The 25,304-nt window shown below is 45.4% G+C and overlaps 1 protein-coding gene across 1 annotated transcript in view; it reads left to right on the top strand.

Moving 5' to 3' along the window:
• Nucleotides 1-25,304, top strand: part of SCN8A (sodium voltage-gated channel alpha subunit 8) — a 188,573-nt gene that overhangs the window by 154,403 nt on the left and 8,866 nt on the right. Inside the window, exons 15-22 of the mRNA XM_059682931.1 lie at nt 1,343-1,516; nt 3,571-3,927; nt 7,094-7,564; nt 8,101-8,218; nt 9,576-9,730; nt 12,797-12,970; nt 18,438-18,560; nt 24,095-24,379. Of these exons, the coding sequence (XP_059538914.1) occupies nt 1,343-1,516; nt 3,571-3,927; nt 7,094-7,564; nt 8,101-8,218; nt 9,576-9,730; nt 12,797-12,970; nt 18,438-18,560; nt 24,095-24,379 (1,857 nt within the window). The remainder of the gene's footprint in view (nt 1-1,342; nt 1,517-3,570; nt 3,928-7,093; nt 7,565-8,100; nt 8,219-9,575; nt 9,731-12,796; nt 12,971-18,437; nt 18,561-24,094; nt 24,380-25,304) is intronic.

Genomic DNA, 25,304 nt, shown 5'->3' on the forward strand with positions numbered 1-25,304 from the left:
CCTGCACCCTCTCGCAGTCTGAGAACCCTCAACGATGTCCAACTGATGGCTTAGACCCACCCCTGACAGCAGTCGGACATCCTTAGCGCTGCCACGGAGACAGGAGAGGCTCCCACCACTGCCACTGCACTCGCCAGCCATGAGCCCGGCTTCTGGCTGAGCAACCCTCCCGCGGTGGGAGCACACTGACCACCAGGGGGCAGCTCCTGCATTGAGCATCTGCCCCCTAGTGGTCAGTACGCGTCATATTAGCCTTTTATTAAATAGGACGAGTTATTTATTTATTTATTTATTTATTTATTTAGGCAAACATCCCAAGCATGCATACTCAAATGACTGCTGACCCTTTAGAAGCAGTCACCTGTGTGGTATTCTCATTGCTTAGAATCATTTTTCAGCTACATTTAAATCATGTGATTTGGGTGGTTCTAGAAACAAAGATGTAAACGTTAGGGCTGAGTACTTCATTCAAGAGGAAAATAAGGCCCTGGCCAGGTAGCTCAGTTGGTTAGAGCATTGTCCAGATACACCAAGGTTATGGGTTCCATCCCCCATCAGGGCACATACAAGAAGCAACCAATGAATGCATAAATAAGTGGAACAACAAAATTAATGTCTAGTCTCTCTCAGTCTCTCTCCCTTCCTCTCTCTAAAAATCAGTGAATAAAAAATATTTGAATGAAAGAAAGAAAGAAAGAAAGCCGGTGTTGTTCAGTGGTTGAGCATTGACCCATGAGCCAAGAGGTGGTCACTGGTTCAATTCCCGATCAGGGCACATGCCCCGGTTGTGGAATCAATCTCCAGTAGGGGGTGTGCAGGAGGCAGCCGATCAATGTTTCTTTCTCATTGATTTTTCCATCTCTCTATCCCTCTCCCTTCCTCTCTCTGAAATCAATAAAAATATATTAAAAAGTAAAAATAAAGCCGAAACCGGTTTGGCTCAGTGGATAGAGCGTCGGCCTGCGGACTGAAAGGTCCCAGGTTCGATTCCGGTCAAGGGCATGTACTTGGGTTGCGGGCACATCCCCAGTAGGAGATGTGCAGGAGGCAGCTGATCGATGTTTCTCTCTCATCGATGTTTCTAACTCTCTCTCTCTCTCCCTTCCTCTCTGTAAAAAATCAATAAAAAAATATTAAAAAAAAGAAAAAAAAAAGTAAAAATAAAAATAAGACTTTCCTGCATCATGTGGCGTGGTCATGGGACATCCAGATATTGATTCCTCAGATGCAGAATTTAACCAAGGCTGGTTCTTGAGGCTTCTTGGTTATATTATATTCAAATTTGGTGATAAAGCCATTGTCCTGTTATTTCTTTTTCTTAACCCATGCGTTCCCCCTTCAGGTTTTCACTGGAATTTTCACAGCGGAAATGTTTCTGAAGCTCATAGCCATGGATCCCTACTATTATTTCCAAGAAGGCTGGAACATTTTTGATGGATTTATTGTCTCCCTCAGTTTAATGGAACTGAGTCTAGCAGATGTGGAGGGGCTTTCGGTGCTGCGATCTTTCCGATTGGTATTCCACACTTCTCCAGTTTCTTTTTACATTTCCTGTCTTGCAAATACTAGAAGGAGTTTTGCATAAGTTAATTCGATTTTTAAAAATCCTTAGCTATATTCTGCTCCCAATTCCAGTTGGCTATTTATTGGCTTAGCTAATAAAACCTTGCAAATTGTCCTGCTAACCACCTAATGTAGAGGTTAGTTTTTATAATCAGTCAACAAACAGATGTCAATTTTAGGAAGTTCCTCCTAAGGTAATGGTTAATGTAAAAAATGAAGGAGGGCTCCCGAGGACTAGTCTGAGATCCTATTTGGATTTGCTTGTGGACCCATTTCTTTATCCGAACATCTCTCTGAAATGGCAAGAATTCCTCCTTATTCAAAGATGGCTTTCCTCGTTGCTTCTATTTTGGTAACTCCTTCCAGAAAATGAAAATAAAATAATCTTTAAAATATATACATTGAGATTAGCTGTTGAACATTGGCTTTGTTTTCCATATCATTAACTAAGAAGGATTTTTAAAATTAGTGTATTTGAAGAAGTTAATGTGTAATTACTAAAGTGACTCTGAAAGCATAGTGAACAGTATCTTCAGAATAGTTTCCCGTGAGCATAAGCATAAGTGTGATGTGCTGACAAGTCCCTTGAGAAGCTTCGTGGATCCCACTCAGACAGAGCATCAGAACTGGCTTAGGTTTCTCTCGCCCTATTGGGAAGATACCTGTGCACTTGCAGCTAAAAGAATTTAAGGTGTTTTTTTTTTCATCAGGATCGTCAGCATATCTAAGTAAGAGAATTGGAATAGAGTAGAAATACTTGTAAAATAGAGATCTCATTCAGTCCAACTCACAAACTTAACATCTGCCAAGTTTCTGGAACCTCTGCTTACTAGTCTTTGGTTAGGATCCAGCCCACAGTAGACTTTTTTTTTTTCATAATAGATTTTTTGAGAACAGTTCTCATTATCTACAAAATGAGAAGCAGGATTAAAAGATAGAAGCCTTAGCACTAATATTCTTAATAAATTAGAAGCCAGTCAAGAGGGGAAAATATGACTGACCCAGATATACACAGAGCAACACCAGGTAAATCTTGAACCCTCAGATAAGACTAAAGTTTTCAATAAAATAAAATAAAAATGTTCAAATCAATGCTGTTGCTTCTATTAGAATTCCTGTTACATTATCTTTGAGTTGTTAACTTATGACTGATGATAACCTCATTACTATCATTCCATTCATAGTCTCTATGCATTCTCAGGCTGTTAGCCAAGACCTTGTAATCTGGTCACATGAATGAATATAGAATATCGAAATTTCATGATTGACATACCAAAGTTCCGTCCTCTGAATTGGTATCAACACAGGGTGGGGCAAAGTAGGTTTACAGTTGTGAGTACATGAAGCACAGTGTATTCTTGTATTATTATTTATTATTTATTGTATTATTTTCCGTACAAACAATTGTAAACCTACTTTGGCCCCACCCTGTATAGTCCCTCCTCAGAAGATGTTTGACATATGTGGAACCGCCCCTTCTCGGGAGTTGTGCTTTCCTTCCAAATTATTCCAAACATATCACAAAGTTTCATATCATCCATTAATTATTTATTGGCAAGCAAAACAGCTATTTAGAAGTTTTTAATGCTTTTTTTAAGGGGACAGATAATTTATTGTCACTGTCCTTACCTTACTAATCTTTTAGTTCACTACGTATCATGTTTTCCTTGATATGTCCCTTGAGAAATTGAGGGAAAATTAATAGGAAAAAGGCATGTTCATGTATGGCTTTTTTAAAAAGTAGATTGGCTCAGGGACTAAAGCCAGTATTTGTGGTTCCTACTTCTAAATCTTTCACTTACTGTAAAATTAATCGGTTTTCCCTTATTTGTGCCTCAGCTTCTCCCAGTTTAGTCCAAGACTGTTAGAAAGTCCTGGGAATTTCCCAAGGGTGCTCAGTAAGTGTAAGCTGATCTTATCAATGACATGTGCTTTTACGTTAGCCATGTGGTAAGAAATGGATGGAGTATCACTTGGTTTTTGTTTGTTGTTTTTTTTTCCCCTTAGCTCCGGGTCTTCAAATTGGCCAAATCCTGGCCCACCCTGAACATGCTGATTAAGATTATTGGAAATTCAGTTGGTGCCCTGGGCAACCTGACCCTGGTGCTGGCCATTATTGTCTTCATCTTTGCTGTGGTGGGGATGCAGCTCTTTGGAAAGAGCTACAAAGAGTGTGTCTGCAAGATCAACCAGGACTGCGAACTCCCTCGGTGGCACATGCATGACTTTTTTCATTCCTTCCTCATTGTCTTCCGAGTGTTGTGCGGGGAGTGGATCGAGACCATGTGGGACTGCATGGAGGTGGCAGGCCAGGCCATGTGCCTCATCGTCTTCATGATGGTCATGGTTATTGGCAACTTGGTGGTTAGTACTAACTTGTACATCTTATCTTGGCCCAGAAGTCCAGTCTGTTTCGACCTTCTAGTACCTTCCTTGTCTGTGTTGGTTTTTATTCTTTCTTGTCCCAAGAACCCTGAGGTACAAATGAAGGAAAGGAGGCTGCTACTTACAGAGGCCTACTGAGTCATAAGCCCCACAACCTGCCCACATTTTTCATGGTTATGGAAATAAACTCAGCAAAGTGACTTTTCTTAGACTCACATGGTTGATAAATGTGGGGGCTTGTGTTAGATCCTAGACTTCAAACTCTATACTCTTTCTACTACAAACTTTCTGTCTTCTACACCAGAATTTCTCAACTTTGACACTGTTGACATTTTGGGTTAGATAATTCTTCATTGTCGGACTGTCCTGTGTATTGTAGGGTATTTAGCAGCATCCCTGGCCTCCATCCTTCACTGGCCAGAAGTGACCCCAACCCCAAGTTGTGACAACCAAAAATGTTTCCAGACATTGCCCCCTAGTTGGCAAAATTGCCCTACATTAAGAACCACTGACCTAAACCATGTTAGGGTTTTATTTAATTTGTAAAAATGATAAATTGCTGTCTTGCTTTACTTCGATCTGTCTGCGTGCTGTTTTCTGCCTCTGTAGATAGAGCATTCACCAACAGGTTTAACACCTGTTTCTCAGAGTGTGATCTGAGGACTGGCAACAAGATCACTTGCGAGTGTGTGACAAATGCAGAACTTAGGCCCCACCCCAGAGCTACTGAATCAGAATCTGCGTATTTAACAAGATCCCCAGATGATTGACATGCACACTAAAGTGCGTGGGAGCACCCATTTCTCAGATCAGGCCAAATCCCACTTGTAAGTGTAGAGCAAGGAGGACTGGAAGAAGGCACACTCAGAGGATCCCTTGTAAGCTCATCCATGTTAGTTCTCTTCCCTCTTCTGCAATAGAGAAGCATTCCAGTAGAGGGTTCCTGCTCACCAGCCTCTGAACCAGCCATAGCCACCCTCTTCTGTAATGTTTTTTTGTTTTAATCCCTCCTTTTCTCCATTCCCAACCACCATTCCCTCAGTCCTAATCCCTCTAGTTTTTCCACTCCTTCAGTGAACACAGCTATTACCGTATTACCTACTAGTGTGTAGTAGGATCAGCATTTACCAGCCCTGACTCACCCCACTTTCCCTAGTCTCCCATTCTCGGTTGTTTCAAGGACAGCTCTCCATGACTGTCTACAGATACCTGAGCACATGAGAAAGCCACTTATTATTTCTTCTTCTGATGACACCTTCCCAGGTTCCCCTTTGCTCAGTGCTTCTGCTCATCTAGTCTCTAGGAATCTGTAACTGTAAGTCTCTTCTGACCCTTTTCTCTCTGTTCCCAGTAAATGTTTGATGTTTTTCATACATCTTCCTTCCTTTTCTGTATATACATCTTTCTTCATAGTCTAAGATCTGCCCCTCCCTTTCCATTTCTATAACCCAACCGGTGTTTCTAGAAGACCACCAACATCATAACCACCCAAGTTTCACTCATTAAAAAGGTCAAGTCCCAGGCCCAACACCTGATCTACTGGATCAGAACCTCTCAGGTGAGGCCAAGGAACTATGTAGTTTTTTTTTTTTAATATATTTTATTGATTTTTTACAGAGAAGAAGGGAGAGAGATAGAGAGTTAGAAACATCAATGAGAGAGAAACATCGATCAGCTGCCTCCTGCACATCTCCTACTGGGGATGTGCCCGCAACCCAGGTACATGCCCTTGACCGGAATCGAACCTGGGACCTTTCGGTCTGCAGGCCGACGCTCTATCCACTGAGCCAAACCGGTTTCGGGGGAACTATGTAGTTTTAACAAACACCCCACCACAGGAGATTCCTGTGCATTCTAAGATTTGACATCACTGTAGCCTAATCCGGACCCTTATCACCGCCTGCAAATATGTCTCCTAACTCCGAGTTCCTCAGGAATGGCTTTCTCAAACCTGTATAATCATCTGTGACTCCTTTGCTCAAGAATCAATTGTGGATCCAATTACAATTCAGATCCCTCAATTCGGCCTTCAGAGCCCTCCCCTCCCCCCCATATTACCAACGTGCTCCTTTTTAATTCTACAGATGGCCCAGATAATCCAGACATGTATATTTCATGTATTGTTTCCATCCCTCCCACTCTGTACATGCTATTATCTCACTTAAAATATATGCCTTACTCTTCAGAAGTGTGACAAATTAAGGGCCAAGTATAAATCAGGAAGTGAGCACCTCTCCCACTTTTCAAAAGTAAGTTTTAATAAAAATAATTAACCTTAATGACCAATATAGTAAAATAGGAAATTAAAAGAGAAAGAAAGAAAGAAAGCTTATATCCTGTGGCTTAACACTTAGATATACAACAGAACCATCACTGTCATATAAAACTATTTTATTTTGATAAATGTTAGGAAAACAAAATTAATTTTTAAAAGGTGATGACATGAAATGTATTTTAGTTCTACCTTCCTGATTTGTTGTATGAAAGTAGGGCTCTCCAAGCCTGTTTTTTCTAACACGGTCCTCCAAGGTATCTGCTGCTCATGAGCACTTGGCATGTATGCACTCTTTCATGTTCCCAATAATTCATATCTACCTTTTTGGTTTTATTTTGGGGGGATTTTCTTCCAAAATGGATACAGACTTTTCTTTTTCTGTTAATAAAAAAGGTAACCAAGGTGTACACACACACACACACACACACACACACACATACACACACACACACATATATACACACACATATATATACACACATACACACATATACACACACATACACACATATATACACACACATACACACATACACATATATACACACACACATATACACACATACACACACATATACACACACATATACACATACACACACATACACACACACACACACACACACACACATGTAAAACTATAAAAGAACCAAGAAAAGAGGTGCTAAACTCCTTATATTACAACCAAAAATCAAACACAATGCTCACCTCGTAACGTGAGCGTTTAAAACACTATGTGGGCCAAGCAGAACACAACGTAAATTCTTGAGTGTGTTACATAAATCCGTAGGCTTCCAGTTCCCTAGTTTAATGGTAACTGACCTAATGCTGTGCTACATTCACTCCCTTTTCCTGATGCCGCTGGCGCAGGTGCTGAACCTGTTCCTGGCCTTGCTCCTGAGCTCCTTCAGTGCAGACAATCTGGCAGCCACTGACGATGACGGGGAGATGAACAACCTACAGATCTCAGTCATCCGTATCAAGAAGGGCGTGGCTTGGACCAAAGTGAAAGTGCACGCCTTCATGCAGGCCCACTTCAAGCAGCGCGAGGCCGACGAAGTGAAACCTCTGGACGAGATGTACGATAAGAAGGCCAACTGCATCGCCAACCACACCGGTGCGGACATCCACCGGAATGGTGACTTCCAGAAGAATGGCAATGGCACCACCAGCGGCATCGGCAGCAGCGTGGAGAAGTACATTATTGATGAGGACCACATGTCCTTCATCAACAACCCTAACTTAACCGTGCGGGTGCCCATTGCCGTAGGCGAGTCCGATTTTGAGAACGTCAACACAGAGGACGTTAGCAGCGAATCAGATCCTGACGGCAGCAAAGATGTAAGGTCCCAGCCTAGAAACCAGCCTTGATCCTGTGTGAGAACAAACAGGGCTCTGTCAGCTCCAGATACTGGTTCAGCTATGGGCTTTGTAGAGAGAATCTGGAATAGCCAACTCACCCCCCTGTTGCCATCCGAGGCCTTCCCTAGGTGACCTCGATTCCTGAGATGTTCCTGGATCTATCTCCCTGGCCTCTGGATCATCTAGGTCAGAGGCTGGATGCCATTAAGTAGTTCCCTGCCATTAATCTGTGTGAGCGGAATCCCTGAGACCAGCCTATGGCCACATTTGTTTAGGGTGCATTACTGACATTTGTGAGTGCGTTCTAATGTTTATCCCATCCCGACAGGCTTGGGAGGCCCTGTGGTATTTGTTTGCCCATCATGAGTTGGATGATGATGACTTTCGAGTAAGAACTGAGGAGAAAAATTATAGTTAGTACATCATCCACACCAAAGGTATAGAGTAGTCAGGGGGGAGTGGAATGTTGCTGCAGAGTCTCTTGATTTTGATTTCCCTTTTCCTTGCATATCTAGAAACTGGATGATACTAGCTCCTCTGAAGGAAGTACCATTGATATCAAGCCGGAAGTAGAAGAGGTCCCAGTGGAACAGCCTGAGGAATACTTGGACCCAGAAGCTTGCTTCACAGAAGGTGCGGGGCAAGGAGGGGGGTGGGGGCAGGGGGCACTTGCTGTTTACAGCGTTGCTAGGGATACTGGTTGGATGAGAGGGTGGGGACTCAGTGGCTCTCTTCAAGAACCTTGTTCCCCACCTCCTCATTTTGAGGGCAGTTGATGCTGTTTTCCCTGCTCAAACTATTCTCTAACTTTTCTTTTTCTTTTTTGTGAATCCTCACCCAAAGATATTTTTCCCATTTTTCCATTGATTTTTAAAGAGAATAGAAACATTGATGTGAGAGAGACACATTGATTGGTTGCCTCATGCACATGCCCCAACCAGGACCAGGGATCAAGCCTGCAACTAAGGTGCATTCCCTTCACTGGAATGAAGTGACCCAATGCTCTAACCACTGAGAAAAACTGGCCAGGCTCTTTCTTTTCTTTCTTTCTTTCTTCCTTTTTTTTTTTTTTTTAAATAAGAAACATCAATGATGAGAGAGAATCATTGATTAGCTGCCTCCTGCACACCCCACACTGGAGATCAAGCTCGCAACCCGGGCATATGCCCTGACCCGGAATCAAACCATGACCTCCTGGTTCATAGATTGATGCTCAACCACTGAGCCATGCTGGCCAGGCAATCTTTTTTTTTTAATATGTTTTTATTGATTTAAGAGAGGGAGATAGAAACATCGACCAGAGAGACATATCGATTGGCTGCCTCCTGCATGCCCCCCACTGGGGTTTGAGCCTACAACCCGGGCATGTACCCTGACTTGGAATTGAACCTACAACCTGTGCATGGGACATTGCTCAATCAACATAGCCACACTAGCCAGGGCTCTGACTTTTCTTTGTCCACTTTCTCTTGGCATCAGTCCAGAAATTTCTGTTAGAAAGGCCTTTTCTGTCATGGCTCTGTCTGCCTCTTGACTACCCTTTTCTTTCCCTCACTTTATGGGACGTCTTCCCAACTCCAGGGGCCCAGGCAGCCTTGCAGCAGGGCCTCAGCCTGTGAGCCTCTTGATTTCTTAATCAGATGATCTGATTCATCTGCTGTGCTCCCAGCTGTGTGGTGGGGCAGCATCTGGTGGGGCTGGGACAGTGGTCGGCAAACTCATTAGTCAACAGAACCAAATATCAACAGTACTTCTTCAAAATAGACTCGCCCAGGCCGAAAACCGACTTCTGCGCATGGGCCACGAGGTTTCAATCGCACTGTATGTGTGCCTGCACGTGGTATTTTGTGGAAGAGCCACACTCAAGGGGCCAAAAAGCCGCATGTGGCTCGAGAGCCGCAGTTTGCCGACCACGGGGCTGGGAGATAGAGGAGAGGGCAGGGCTGCGTGGGGCATGTCCACGTCTGACCTGCCTTTCCCCCTGGTGCAGGCTGTGTCCAGCGATTCAAGTGCTGCACTGTGAACATCGAGGAGGGCCTAGGCAAGTCCTGGTGGGTCCTGCGGAAGACGTGCTTCCTCATTGTAGAGCACAATTGGTTTGAGACCTTCATCATCTTCATGATTCTGCTCAGCAGTGGCGCCCTGGTGAGGTCCGGGGGAGAACACGATGAGGACTGGCTGGGGAGGGTGTGTAGGAACTAGTGGGAAAGACTGCATGGGGCCCAAGACCGGTTTCTCTGAGAACACTGATTGGCTGTGGCCCCGAGAATAACGGTCTGTTCAAGTGCTTTGGCTGGTGCTTTGAGCCTTTGGGATTAGAATCCACGTCCTGATCTTTAGACTCAGCCCTAAGGCCGCCTTTACATCAGACGAGAATACAAAGTACCAAGTGTCTTCACCGCTTGGTTTGCCCCAACCTCAGCAACTTCCTAAAATGAACTTCCCTTTCTCATCTAATACCCCAGATCTCTTGCTCTTTGCTTTTCAGTTGCCCAAGGTATGGAGGAGGAAGTGTTCCTCCACCCCCTCGCCCTTCACAGCCTACTGGCTTTGGAGAACCGGTGGCCTTAGCAGATACTTAGTGTTAGATCTCGGGTACACGGGTTATTTCTGTTCCTGTGGTTGTATGTGGTCATTAATCAGTGGGGCTTATAGGGCACTGAACACACAGGCTCCTCCCCTGCTAGGACTCATTTTTTCTGGCATTTGCTTTCACTTGAGCTGGATTGTAGCTGAGGAGACCTGTTTTCACTGGGGGATTTATGAGGGAGCTGCTTCCTAGTTGAGCAGATTTGAGGACAGCAGGGACTAGAGACACTACACACTTCCCTTCTGTTTGCTAAGGGAGAGATTTTTGAAATGTTTTTAAAGAAGATGGGCACATTCATGTAGGTGTGGAATCAAAGCTTAATCTGGAAGCAAAGAAAATAACAAGGGAGAAACCCCAAAGTCAGCGTCACAGATCCCACCAAGGCCTGAGAAATTTTGCTGGCTTGTGAGGTCGGAGAATAAGAAAAGGTGGAACAGGCAGTCACGTGTGGTAAAGCAGAGCCCAAGGATGCCAAGGACCAGGTTTACGTAGGAAAGTGTCAGCACGAAAGCTGGAGGCAGAAAATGGTGGCTGGTGGCCGTGGTCTGAGTGACGGGCAGCGCCGCCCTGCCCACCCCTGAGTCCCTGCATCGGCAGGCACTCCCTCGGCGCTTCCTGAGGCTCCGTGCAGGCAGCAGGGCGGCGGACAGCCTGGCCTCTGCCCCCCAGGAAAGGGCGGGTCGGACTAAGGCCCGTGGTGGGGAGAGGTGTTGTGTCGTTGTTGCCATCCTTCAAATCTAGGAAACAGAAACCTAGACTAACAAGCATGCCCCAGCCTTTGGCCCTTCTCTTCCCGTCTCCACGGAAAAAGCAGCGAAATAACCGTTCTGAGCTGGTTCACTGCTCACCCTTGGCAATTGTTATGCATCATAATTGAATAAAAGGGGATACGTGGCTCAGGACTGAGGCCCGTGCAATAGTCGGCATGAGACTTAAGAATAGCAAAGTGAAGCCACAGCCAAACTGTCCCAGAAAAGACGAGACTGTGGTTGTGATGGAGCCTCAGAGGAAGGGGATTAGAGCCTCCGGAGACACGAAGATCAGTGTTTGGCCTCTCACATGTGCTGGGCTGTAGAATGGATTTCTGCAAATGGAGTTCAGGGGAAGCCACATGGACGCTGTTGCCGTTTTCACCGGGGGGGGGGGGGGGTATTTGTACCAAGATCCTGAGGACTGCGGACCCATGACCTCTGCCCCACTGTCCAGTGGTGAGACGAACACCTGTGTTCCCGCGCCTCCTCTGGAAGAGAGTCTGCAGGCAGCTCAGCGTGTCCCTCTGGGACTGCTCAGAGCCCCCACCTCCGTCTGCGTGACAAGGGACTCCCCCCTCCAGGTTCCCTTTTCCCACTTTAGGAAGCCTCTGCTCTTGGCACCACCCTTGTGCAGCCTGCCACTCTGCACATGGAATGCTCATACCTTTGTATCAGAGCATTACCTCATTCGGGAATTCCAGAGAAAGAAAGTAGTACTAAGACTTTTTTTTACCTGAATATCTCCCAGCCCTGTGGCCCTCTACCTGTATCTGTGACATCAGGGGCTAAAAGGAGAAAATGTTTTGTCATATAAACATATAGCATTGGCAAGATTGTGAAAAAATTGGAACCCTTACACATTGCTGGTGGGAATATAAAAAAAAAATGGTGCGACCACTTTGGAATAGAGTTGGGCAGTTCCTCAGAAAATTAAACATAGCATTACCGTATGACCTAGCCATTCCACTACTAGGTGTATATATCTTAGGGAAATGAAAACATGTCCAGATAAAAACTTGTCCACAGATGCCCAGAGCAGCAGCATTTACAATAGCCAAAAAGTAGAAACAGCACAAATGTCCATCAATTGATGAAAGATGAACAACAGGTGGTATAGCCATTCACTGGAATATTATTCATCAGTAAGAAGTGAAGTACTGATACCTGCTGCTACATGGACGAAACCTGAAAACATTGGGCTTGGTGAAAGAAGCGAGCCACAAAGGACCACATATTATTATTATTTTAAAATATATCCCATTGACCCTTTACAGAGAGGAAGGGAGAGGGATAGAGAGCCAGAAACATCGATGAGTGATGAGCGAGAAACATCGATCAGCTGCCTCCTGCACGCCCCCCACTGGGGATGTGCCCGCAGCCAAGGTACATGCCCTTGACTGGAATCGAGCCTGGGACCCTGGAGTCCGCAGGCCGACGCTCTATCCACTGACCCAAACCGGTCAGGGCAAAGGACCACACATTATATGATTTTATTTCTATGAAATGTCCAGAAGAGGCAAATCTGTAGAGGAAGGAAGTAGATGAGTGGTTGCCTAGGACTAAGGGGAGATAGACTAGAGGGTGACCGCTAGAGAGCATGGGCTTTCTTTTTGGGGTAATGAAAATATTCTAAAATTGATGGCGGTGATGGAGGTACAACTATGAACATGCCAAAAGCTGTGGTACACTTTAAATAGCTGAATTGTATGTATAGCTCAATAAAACCTTAAAAAATCACGTGTAGCAGGGGCGCGAAGTGGAAGAGACAGGGAGCTGGAGAGGCCAGCCCCGGTGGGAGGAGCTGCGGCGAGGCGAGGGCGGTGCTGGCGCGCCCTTAGGCGCGATGGGCAGCTGCTGCCTCTCTTTCAGGCCTTCGAGGACATCTACATTGAGCAGAGGAGGACCATCCGGACCGTGCTGGAGTACGCCGACAAAGTCTTCACCTACATCTTCATCCTGGAGATGCTGCTCAAGTGGACAGCCTACGGTTTCGTCAAGTTCTTCACCAATGCCTGGTGCTGGCTGGACTTCCTCATTGTGGCTGTACGTGTCCTGCTTTCTGCTTCCCACCCTTTCTAGCGGGAAAACAAAAACAGGGAGTTTTCTCCTTTTCATGGCTGGAGTGGCCTGGGGCCCTGGGCATAAGGCAAGATGTAGATAGATGTAGGTCTGGGTAAGTTGCTTTCAGAGCCGTCAGATCTTCACTTTGGGAAGGGACTTCTGAATGCACCTGCTCCGGGGACTGACCAGCCAGCCAGCCAGCTCTTTGCCCGGGCGGTTTAGAGATTGGGAAAGGGAAGTGGAATCCTTGGTATCAAAGCCCCTGTTTCTTAGGCTGGGAACAGGAAGGCGCTTGTCCCAAACGGCGGGGTGTCCTCTTTCTGCTGCCAGGAGAGGGGTGAGGGAAGGAGGTGGGTGCTGCCGGGATGCAGGTAGAGGGGATCTGGGTAGACTGTCCTGCTGACCGTTCCCGTGACGCTTCCATCCAGCTCAAGTCTTCATACCAGACTGATCTGAGCCAGTGAGCTTCTCAGGGAGAGGGGAGCTCACACCCACATAAAGCCCCCTCTTCCCCACAGGGCCGACCGAACTTAAGAAAATCCTTTTTTCCTTCAGGTTCCAAGACCATCTCCAAGGCTTGGCCATTACATCCCGAGTTATTTTTCAGGGTGGAGGCCGCTGCATCTGTAACTATGTCTCACCCCACCAGCACTTGTTTCTTGTTGGCTTTTTTAACCGTGGTGATTGTCTCTTATTCTGTGTAATAACTACAGCTTTTTCTCCCACCCAACTCAGCACTGGAGAGAAAGGGTGGATGGGAATTGTAGGACCAGGGCCCATGGAGAACTCGGTTCCTGCTGAGGGCTGAGAAGTGCCAGCAAGTAGAGCATTTGGAGGCTGAGTCGGTCCATTTAGAATATCGGTTTGTTGGCTGCATGGGGAGCTCTCTGCAGAGTGCTTCTGGGATCCAGGCTAGAGCAGCATGGGGACCTCTTCCTTGGATAACAGGCGCCCAGCACTCGGCGGCAGCAGGGATCTCGGCTCTGTAAATGCATCCCTTTCCCAACAAGGTCTGCAGCTTCCCCGGCTCATGACTCCTTCCAAGAGCTGTCCCTCTGCCTCAGTGAGGTGAGGAGGTCACCCTCTGCTCTTAAAGTGAGCCAAACGGGTGGTCCCGCAGAGGGTGCCAGCGCGACCCTCCTACCTAGAGGTTTCGGCCCTCCCTCGAGCACCTGTTGATAGCACCTCGTGATAGAAGGGCCTCTGCCTCCCACAGACGGAGACTCGAGCTCTCGGGGTTAAGGGAGGGCTTGGGAGAAGGCCAAGAGAACTGGGCCTGCTCTCTTTCTAGAGTACGGGACACCGAGAGTCAGGTGGCACACCTACGGGAGTCCAAGAAGCCCTTCCTCTTCTGGACCTTCCAAGAATTCAGACAGATGCATCCACTACCGCACTCCAGCGGCCCTAGGGAAGCTGCGATTTGGAACAGATCTCTCCCACCATGACTTTTACTGCCTCCACTGCCCACCCTAACCTGAACCACTATCTTCCTCCTCTTGGGGGTGAGCAATCCCGGAATTTGAGGATATCGATCAGGAATCTCACATCCCTCTGTACCCAAATATGCTGCTAAAAGCATTAACAATTCTGCACGTCATCATTTATTCAGCAAACATTTTTAATCACTTTTTATACTCAGTGTCAGGGAAGTAAAAGGCATGAGATAGGTATGTAGCCAACAAACAACAATCCGTAAGTCCCTCCAGCTTTGGGGAGTTGTTGCGTTCTCACATTGCCATGAGGCCTGACAGTGGCTCCTGAGAACACCTCTACCAGTTATTAGTAAGCAAATACCGTTCTCTGTGTGGGATTGTCCCAGGAGCCATAGGGGGTCACAAGGGACCGGCAGGCGTGCTCCACCCCCTGGGGAGCTCACACTAGCTTGCAGGGCCACTGTGGCCTTATTCAGGCAGGTGGTAATCAGGCACACTGGGAACAAGGCTCTCCCAGGACCCCCCTTCTGTTCACGTCTGTCAGGCAGAACAGTCCATTTAGTCTTCACGCGTCAAATGTTTATTGAGATCCACAACATGCACAGCCTGCTGCCAGGTGTTGTGGGGGGAAATACAGAGAGTAGAAGACGGGCACTTCTAAGGGCCTGAAAGATGAGGCACATACAAACATCCGTAGCAGAAGCAGAGTGTGCTAAGTAGGGACAGCCCTGGTGTGAACCATGGCCGCACTGGTTGCCATTTTTGAGCTGTGGGTGGAGAATAAGGCTTAGACTGACAGCTGGAACTGTCAGAGTTTTCGCTGTCCTTTGAGTAAGGTGTCTCATGCCCTTGGCATGTTAGGTCATCCAGCAACGTAAACATTTTGGGGCCCAATTCAGCATCATTTCTTAGAGACTCTCTTCCTCCCAGGGCGTCACCCACCGGTGACTGACGTCCGAATCTCTTATTCATCACCATGTTTGTTTCCCTAATGAATTTTCATTCTCCTATTGCCCCTTTAAGCTACTATGAGTACTTTTTAGAATCAGGAGGTAATCCAGATAACTTATAAGGTTAATTATCTGTATTTATAAGCCATCTGAGTTCCCAAACAGAGACATTTTATTTTGCTTGGGTCCATGGCCACACTGGAGATCTTGTCCTGTAGAAGAATTTTGTCATCTTTTCCCCCAGGAAACATGGCCCCATCATATCCAGAGGTTAGCCAGCACGCTGGCTCCAGGGACCACTCACCTCATTCGGAATTCAGACTGCTGAAATGGTCTCTGTTTGAAACGTTCACATCATTTTGAAAAAGTCACCCAATGCCTTCCCCTTTTTTCCCCTGCCTCCAGCCATCGATAATCTGAATTTTGACTTCTCAACTCCTTTTTCAGGTTTGGTTCCTTCCTTAAAGTATACTTTGAGCAATGTTCTCACTATCTCCACTGAGAGTTTAACAGGGAGGCTCAGAGGGTTATAAGAAAGTCCTCAGCTACTAAGGAATAACCCCGCTAGAGTCCTTACTATCTTCCTGGGGAGATCTTGGCCAGATTGATCAGTCAAGCGCAGATTAGCTCTCAACAACGTTTAGAGCCAACCTCTGGATTGGCATCTGTACCTCCTCCCCACTTTAGTCCTCTTTGTTATCAGGTAAATCATACTCACCACCACTCCCCCCAAAAAAGAGCTGCAGGTCTTCTCACTTTGTATGGGGCCAGCAGCCGCTGGAAGCTTAGCCTTCAGCAGTCTTCACCTGGCAGTTTCACAGGACAGAGCTGATAAGGGGTATTTAGGACTCAGGCACTTGACTGGGACGGGACAGCTTACCTTCAGACATCTCTATTAAGATCTTGCTAAGCCCAGCCGGTGTGGCCCAGTGATTGAGCAGCATCCTCCGTGAACAAGGAGGTCACGGTTCGATTCCCCATCAGGGCACATGCCTGGGTTTCGAGCTCGATCCCCAGTAGGGGGCATGCAGGAGCAGCCAATCAATGATTCTCATCATTGAGGTTTCTATCTCTCTCCCTAATATTTAAATGTGTTTAAGAGTTGACTGTAATTGGCAATGGCAGGCAAAATACACCTCCATGTCTTATCGACCATGGTAGATGGGAGGAAGATGATTGGTTGTTGCTAGTGTGTTCTAGATAAGGCTTTGAGGCCCTTGTCTTAGGCAGAAATTCAACCCTGAATATGTACCTTTTAAAGAACATGAGTAGCCTAATAGGGCAGCATTTAATTCCGGATTTGTTTTGGACACTACCTAGGAATCCAGAGAAGATTCCTGTATTGGTGGATTATGAGTACTTGCATAGGTAAAGGTTTACAACCCTTTTTAAAATGGAAACTTTTAAGGCTCCCCATCCCTGACCCTCACTCGGTCATTGACCTCCTTCTACCACCTGCCAGTACTGCTGCTCAGTTATAAATATCTTCATTTAAAAACAACAACAACAACAACACAGTTTGGTGCAGTTCAGAGATGCAGAATTAAATCCCTAAGATAGAGATGAAAAGCAACCAATGAAACTAAGCTATGAGTTGTTTATTTTTCTCCTCTAAATTTGCTTTAAAATATCAATTCAGGCCAAGCAGACCTGTAACCAGAAGGAATTTAAGAATTGTTAATGGTGGAACATCTTAACCTATCCCAGAACAAGGGAAAGACTGCTCTAAGAAACCCAGGCCCAGCCATTCTAGGATTTGAGCAACTAAAGGTGTTTCAGATCTCAGGTCGGGCGCAGCTGTAAGTGTAGGCACTTAGTACCCAGTGCTAAGGGATCATAATGGTAACTGCTCCGAGGACTCTGGAAGAGCAGGAAAACATTCAACCATGACTCTAGGCCTGGGGGCCCGCAGACTGCTCCTGAGTATGCCAGTATGTTCAGCTTTGGCTTGTTCAGATGCCTACAATCCTCTACTGGGATGCCTATAATCCAACCTGCCAGTGCGGGAGGGCATCTGTCTGTGGAAGAAAGAGCTCTGGCCTGGGAATCGGAAGTGTGGGTCTTCATCCTAGCTTCAGGGCTGCTGACGTGATCCCGGGCAAACACTTGTGTATTGGGCATATGGGTCTCAGTTTCCTCATCTATAAAATAAAATTTTAAAAATTCTTCCAAGGATCTTGCCAGCTGTTATTTTAATGATGAGGAACTAGAAGACTGGCCTGGAAAGGACAGACCTGAGGCCAGGTTGCTGTGGACTGTTCTGGGGATTATAGGGAAAAGTATGGATGCAGTTGTGCAGACCCACCCACGTCCTCATGGCCAGGGCGGAGTCAGGGGTATAGTTAAAAGATGGAAGGATTGTTATAATTAAAAATGAGAAATAGAAGAATTATACTTAAGTGAGTTCTCAGAGACTCAAAATTTTGTCAAGAAGTTTCTTCGTCTGGTTCTTTTCTCCGTGGGAACTGGAAAGTCAGCTGTGGTACTTATGAATGTTGCCTTTGTTCATGGAGTGACTCATCAAATTCCTCAACAAATGGTTTCTTGTCACCCAGGAGTAAGAGAGCTTGTCCTTGGAAGTCCCTGGTGAAAGCTGAGGAGGGGGCGGCCTGTGTGGAGTGTGTGTATTTATCTGTATTCTTTTCCATAGGTACCATTAAATTTGTCTGGCTTAATTTAATGGGAACTTCTGGGACCTGCAGACACTGTAAAGGGCGAGGGTAAGGTTTTTGTCATCTGTTCAGGCTCCTCTTCTTCCAATGGAACTTCCTCATTCTCTCCCGCTCCCTTCAGCCTCTTCCCTTTTCCAACTTGTATGTCTGTCTGCCGCCCTCTCTCGATTTTCTCTTTCCTTTGTGTTTTTTCTTCTGCCTCTCAACCACCTTTCCTTCCAGGTCGTTTGAGCCCAAGTTGAAGTAGGCAGCTGGTGTTACCCACTTCCTCTACCTGGGGGGCCCACCCTGTCTGATCAGTGCTAGGGGCTTTGTTCTAACACTCTGGAACCTCTGTTTTCTTTTTCTTTTTGTTGTGTTTCCTTTTTTGTTTTTCTCTTCTGTTTCCGTGTAGGTCTCTTTAGTCAGCCTTGTAGCTAATGCCCTGGGCTACTCGGAACTAGGTGCCATAAAGTCCCTTAGGACCCTAAGAGCTTTGAGACCCTTAAGAGCCTTATCACGATTTGAAGGGATGAGGGTAAGATACTAAGAGCCGCTGATCCTTCTGCATGCCAATGGAACTGTTTAAGCATGCTAGAACTGATCACATGGTGGAAAGATCATTCAAACCCCAACTCTGTGATGCAGCTGCTCTTTGATCCTCCACTCTCTCCCCCGCACCTGCCCTGTGCGAGGAGAGTTGCATTAAGCTGCCTCATCACATTAATAAAGGCCCCACCCCCCAACAACATGCCATCGCAGAACATGTTAACATTGGCTATTCTCATTTGGCCTGGCTTACCTGTAGCACTTGGGGCAGCTTTCTGGGCTGTTGACTTAATAGGGAGAATCACCAGGTGCAAAGAAGGGGAATTGTAACCCAGAGACCCCCCTGAAAAGCAGAGGCTGCAGGTAGGGAGATCTTGTGTAGGGCCATCAGCCAGGTGGGGACTGTGACCTTGGAGTCACTCAGCAAGCAGCTGAGAAGGAGCTTGAAGACACGCTGGCAGGTCTGGAATGGGGACTGAGTGGAATTTGGCACGGCCCTGGGGAAAGAAATGCTTTTCTTTGTATTGTGATTCCTCTTATTGCACCTTGTTGTTCTCAGCCCAGTCCCATAAGGACTGGCAGCCTCTGTCTGATAGCAAAGCTTTCCTCCTCACCCCCTACCCCTCTGCCCACGCTCTGTGGTCCCCTGTCCTAACCCTGTCAAAGGAGCAACCAGGTACGATGCCACATGATTATCAGCTAGTTCTCCTTCAATTTCTTGACACCTGCTATTCCTGCTTTGGTGACACTCCACCCAAATCCAAAAGGTACAAGGTGCTGTCACCCTAACAATTTAGAAATAAGGCTCCCTCTTTAGGTGCCTTTTTGCTGTTTCTCTTGATTTAAAAAAAAAAATGTGTGTGTATGTACACATGTGCACATACACACATACACACTGAAAAGTCAATTTCCTAAAACCAAGTGGGCAACAGGCTTTTGGTGGTAACGGTTGTCCTGTGGTGATCAGAGAGGTCTGTTGTACTTAACGAGACCAAGAAACCTCATTTCCATTCAGATGTTGAATACATGCAGGAGAGCAAACCAGAGGATGTGTTTTTCAATGTGCAAATGTCAGAATGTAGGAATGAATATCCAACAGTCGCAGTAGCCCGCACGCGAAGCCAGGCTAATTGGAGAAACTAGACACTCGACCGTGCTGCTTCATTCATTCCTCATCTGTGCCCCTGGCCACTAACTACTCTATGATGACACCCATGGTTGTATGGAAAGATGAAAATTTCACTGGCGCTTGGGGATTTTATTATTTTAGTTTATTCACACAAATGCTTTTTGCAACAAATTTGTGTTTCTTTCTGTAGCACAGTCACAGTTTGGTTTACTAAACACCAGCTTTCTGCAGCCCACCCAAAGCCATCTGCAGGAAGGCCAGTCCCCAGCAGCGTAAATCCATTTTAACTTGAAAAGCAAAACAAAATTCGGGATTCTTAGTCTTTCTCCCGTAGATGAGAGAGGCTGCAGGAGGTGTGATAAGGTCGTGGTGATGCTCAGGCTAAATGTAGGGGGAGAGGCTACTGCCGAGGGCTGGGTGTTTTCGGTGGCCGTGGCGTCATTGGAACTGGGATTAAGATGCTCCTCCCTCCTCCCCCGCGTTCCCACTTTTATCAGAAAGGGTTAGTTAAATATTTTAAATAAATCATACTAATTTTTTGTTAAAGAGTTTGTTATTTATTTTGGTGACTAAAAAACTGAGGATTTAAAAAAAAAATCCCTTAAAGACAATATGTGCAACATTGTACCCGAGCCCAGTAGCCTGGGAGCCTCTACATTCCCCACAGTGATCCTGGATCTCCTAAAATGAGACCGGTTACCTGAAGAAAGCCCAAGAAAAAGTGCCCAGCTGATACTTGCTACTAACTTTCTCAGTCTAGATGCTCATTTTGGGGCAGAAACAAGCTGGTGCCGGCTTGCTCAGGAGGAAATTATTTGAATAATCCAGACACTGGGAGCCCTTTTGGTGGCCACACTCCTCCTTTTAACCCCTCCCTTTCTCCCCTTTCCTGGACTTGCAGTTGCCACTGCCCCAGAACTTCTACTTGTCAGCTTTCAAGGACATTTAAAAGGCCAGAAGTCCAGAATAGATGATCAGAGCAGTAGAAAGTTTTATTGGAAAAGCATTGGAAAGAGGAACTTGTATATCCAGGTTTTCTCAAATATGGGCAGGAACAAGTGAACCCAAAGCTAGGATTTCAAACAATATAGAAACGTAGAGCTAAGGAAGCTCTGGTTTAGGAGTGTCACCTCATTTGGTGACTCCAGCCAACAGCTCTGGTTGGGCAGGAAGAGAGGGCTCGGGTCCATTCCTCTATTGTGGAAGAATAACTGCAAGGAAAAATACTGAATTTGCCGGAATTTATAGTTTTGTGTGTTATTTTTCTATGGGGGCATATGTCCTTAATTCCTTGCTTTGGGTTCTTGTGTCTGCCCACACTTGAGAGATTACCCTTAGAAAATGTTAGCTAAGAACTTTGCAAGAACCAAATACTAACAATGCAGATGGGCTCAACTGTCACTGTGCTGCTCCGAGGCTAGGCTCAGAGCGTCACTGGAGAGGGGACGAACAGCCCTAGCCGGTCCTGGACACTGACCTCAGTCTCTTCCTCTCTCCTTCCTCAAACCAAAGACCAGAAAACTGAAACATTCATGCTATTGGAAAAGTAATCCTTGATGTAGTTCTTTGCTTTTCTCTCCTCCATAGTAATCTTCATTTAAGGTGTTGCTGTGCTATTACATATTTGAGGGCATTTAGGAGTAATGCTATGAAACATGCATGCATTTTTGTTGATTGTCAGTACATAGTGGTCCATTAAAGCCATGTTCCCTCTGCCAGATATTAGAAGCTATTTGACATATTTTATAGTGTTTAATTGAGCAGTAATATTCTAGGCATAGAGATGGCAAAAATGCTGTAAAATTTGATATTCATTGGCATTTTCTCATTAATTATATGAAATTTGTATCAATTGCTAAGTATAAACTTTCACTGAAAACAGTAGCTTTTTATAGATTGTTAGAACCTAGCTTTGAGTAATATTTCTATACCTCGTTTTTAAAAAATAATGAATTTCTTGAGAATTATTAGAGAGCAGAAGAGAAGGTTCAGTTTATTAAGAGACTATCCATGGACACTTGAATTCGCATTTATAACCCATCTATAGCGTGAGAGTTCAAAATAGAAAAGCATGGTTTCTTACCCTTTGTTTGCTGAGAATATCAGCACAATTATATACGGAGCACAATTAAACAACTTCTACTTAACATATCGCAGCTCACCAGCTACTGTTTATAGTCAGAAAGAATTATTAGTAAATTTCATCAGCTCTGTTTACTATTTGATTCATAAAACTAAGGTAAGACGTTTCTCTTTGGTTATGATTAATAAATGAAAATATGTTTACATCTTATAAGTACATTGGATGTCATAGGATTTTTATGTTACACATGTATGAGAACAAGGCTCAGTAAATAGTTCTGTGTATTGATTCCTTTGATCAATCTTTGAGTATAAAAGTGTGAAAAGATCACTTAGTCAGTTAGCTAATCATCCTTTCCTGCTGTTAATATTACACCACATTCAGCTGCAGCACAAAGACACCGTGTAGGACAGGTTAGGCTGGGTTACAATAGGAGAGCTCCCAGAGGAGGTCGATTCTGAATTGAGATTTTAAAAACACTGTTTCTAGGTTTCAGATCTTTGGGAGCCTCCTTCCCTGTGGCCTGAGAGGACCCAGCAGGAGGTTGTGGTCGCTCGCCTAAGCTCTGCGGCAGACGCTGTCACAGAGACCTCGCTTTTGAATCTGCATAACCTCTTGTTGTTTGAGAAGTGACTATTCCTGTTGTGGATCCCCTCCTTGTGATCCCCTCCATGTGATAAATGGTTGAAACACAATGATTTTATACGAATGACAGAGCTGTTAGATCTTGAAGAGATTTCTTGGTCTGAGAATTAAGAAATAACTGCCTCTCAATTCTAAAGGCCCTCCTGTGTGATTTGGAGAAACACAAAACTAGTATTTTAATCTGAGGAAGAATGTCATTGCCTTTTTTATATAGGTCAGAACAGACAGCGCTTCTCAGCCATGTGTTCCAATGAGTGACACCCAACCCAAGACAAAAGCGGGATATAAGGAAAACCTGGACCCACGCCGGGCTCGGGTTAGAGCCCAGAGCTGCCTGGTGCTCCCGCTGGGGCATCGTGCTTTCGGCCCTTTGGGTGCGGTGCCAGTTGGCAGCCTGAGCTGTCTCCTCTCTGCACCGAAAGCTGCAGGGTCCTGGTGACAGTTGTCCCCTCCTTCTAACAAAACATTGGAAGGCTTCGCGTATGTCCATTGTCTTCATTTTAGCTCCACTGATTCTCCTAGAACACCAGCAAAAGGAAGACGCATTCTTCCCGTCTCAGAGTCCCCTGTCTGGGCCTTGGCAGCCCCACGTAGGACCACAGCAAGTGAGAACCAGGGCAGAAATGAACGCCAGCCTTGCCTTTGTCTCACCGTCCGAAATGCTGTTTTTATAAGCACTCAGCTCCTTAGGTGAAAACTGTTGCCACAGTGGACCTTGTCTAGCTACCCTCACGTACAGTGTGAAGCAAATCAAAGTTAAAACAACCCAGAAACTTAGATTCCTGAGGGGATTTTCCCCCCCTTTACTTTTTTTTCTCATTTCTCAGCCTACTATAGTCAGTGATTTTTAACAAGATGCCAGTTTGGGGTTTTAAGAGCAGTGATCTAACCAAAACTTTCCCCCAAAAAAACTTGCCAATCCTGTGTGAAGGGTCCAGTCAAGCTTTGGATTGAGCGGAGACATCAGTGTTAGCCAAGCAAGGGGTGACTTAGATCCAGGAACCTACAAAATCAGGAAGAAGAAGCTGAGGAAGAAAAAGGAATCATGTATGAGAAACACATCTGTGCAGATTTTATTGTATACTGTTTGGTAGAGGGAATATAGCTTTTTTTTTTTTCTTGAGCCTGCAAAATATGCATGCTCAGCTATTGCCTGAAGTTAAGATAATTGGCCTTGCATAGTCATAAAAGAGACTTTATGTACCGTTGACTGATTCACTGCTAACCCTAAAGGGTGATTCTCTGTGATTTTTAAACAGTCACACTTGTTTTGCAGAGGGGGAATGTCTGTTGAAAGGCAACCTGTGAGCTTGAGATCTGTCAGATTTTCCCTTGGGGCATGTTTTATGAGAGGGAGGTTGAACTAAAATAATGCTTTTGGTCCAGGTTGATACCTAGGAGGGAAGACTAGGTCAACATGGGCAGGCGATTTATGTTAGATGAAATAAATATGTAATTTATTAGAATTCTTCCAAATATATTTCATCGATTTAAAAAATTTTGGTCCTACTTCTGGACCTCTCCAGTTACCCTAATTTCAAAAGGGACATGATGTTTCTGTAGTCAGCACAAGCCACACAATGTCATTCCCCTCCTGGAAATCAAAAAAAAAGTGTGTTTGCCCGTACTTCCTCCCCCACTCAGCAACCTCCCCCTTCCAATGCAGGTGGTGGTGAATGCCTTGGTGGGCGCCATCCCCTCCATCATGAATGTGCTGCTGGTGTGTCTCATCTTCTGGCTGATTTTCAGCATCATGGGAGTTAACCTATTTGCGGGAAAGTACCACTACTGCTTTAATGAGACTTCTGAAGAACGATTTGAAATTGAAATTGTCAACAATAAAACTGATTGTGAAAAGCTCATGGAGGGGAACAATACAGAAATCAGGTGGAAGAACGTGAAGATCAACTTTGACAACGTTGGGGCAGGATACCTGGCGCTTCTTCAGGTGGTAAGTGTTGTTATTTTTTCTGTCCTGTGAAGTTCAGGTGGGTAGCAGAAATCTTCTGTGGTCCCCCCCCCACCCCCCCGCTTCCAGAATCAAGATGATTCTTAATAGGTCACCCAGCACTGGGTCGTTTCTCAAACTAGTTCCAGGGAGACACTTTCCCCGCGTACTCTGACCTCTCCAAGACCTCACTCCAAGGAGCTCTTGCTCAGCAACGAACAGAGATTCCTGCGGCATAATAAAGTTGCAGAGCAATCGCCTTCTCTCTCCAGTGCAAGTGTGTAGTTAAAGAAAAAGGAAAAAAAATGAAGATGAGTGCATAAATAAACAAGCAAAAGTGAGGGCAGTTTGGTGGAGTAACGCCTGCACTGAAGTTAAAGGAAAGAACATGGTGGTACTATGTTGCTGCCACTCAGGTCAGCCCCAGAGGAAGGTCTCAGTGTATCACAGTCAGAAAGGGTTTATTGTAATCAGGTAACATTCCATTATGCCTAGACTCCTCTTCCTCTTACCAGTTTTTGGGGATGTTTTATAGGACTGTGTGAGGCAGTGAAAGTTCCTAGGCTTTGGAATGAGACTGATGTAGGTTTGAGCCACACTCATTTATTGGATATGTCATCTTGGACAATTACCTAACCTCTCTGAGTCAGTTTCTTCCTCTATTAAATGTGGATGATAATACCATGTATGGTTGTCAGGAAGATTCATGATAATTTACTCAAATTTCTTACCACAGTGCCTGGCATATAGCAGTGCTTAATAATGGTATTTGCAATTATGTATTTTGTTACTAGTACAACTGTCTACATCATATAGTTGTTGGGTGTATTCAATGCTATTATGCAGGTGACGCTCTCAACAGTCTTACACTTACTGCTAACTGGTAGTAGAAGGCAGAGTTAAGGGGATGAGCAGTAGTTCATTTCAT

This window comes from Myotis daubentonii, chromosome 2, assembly GCF_963259705.1.
Source record: "Myotis daubentonii chromosome 2, mMyoDau2.1, whole genome shotgun sequence".
Taxonomy (NCBI): Eukaryota; Metazoa; Chordata; class Mammalia; order Chiroptera; family Vespertilionidae; genus Myotis; species Myotis daubentonii.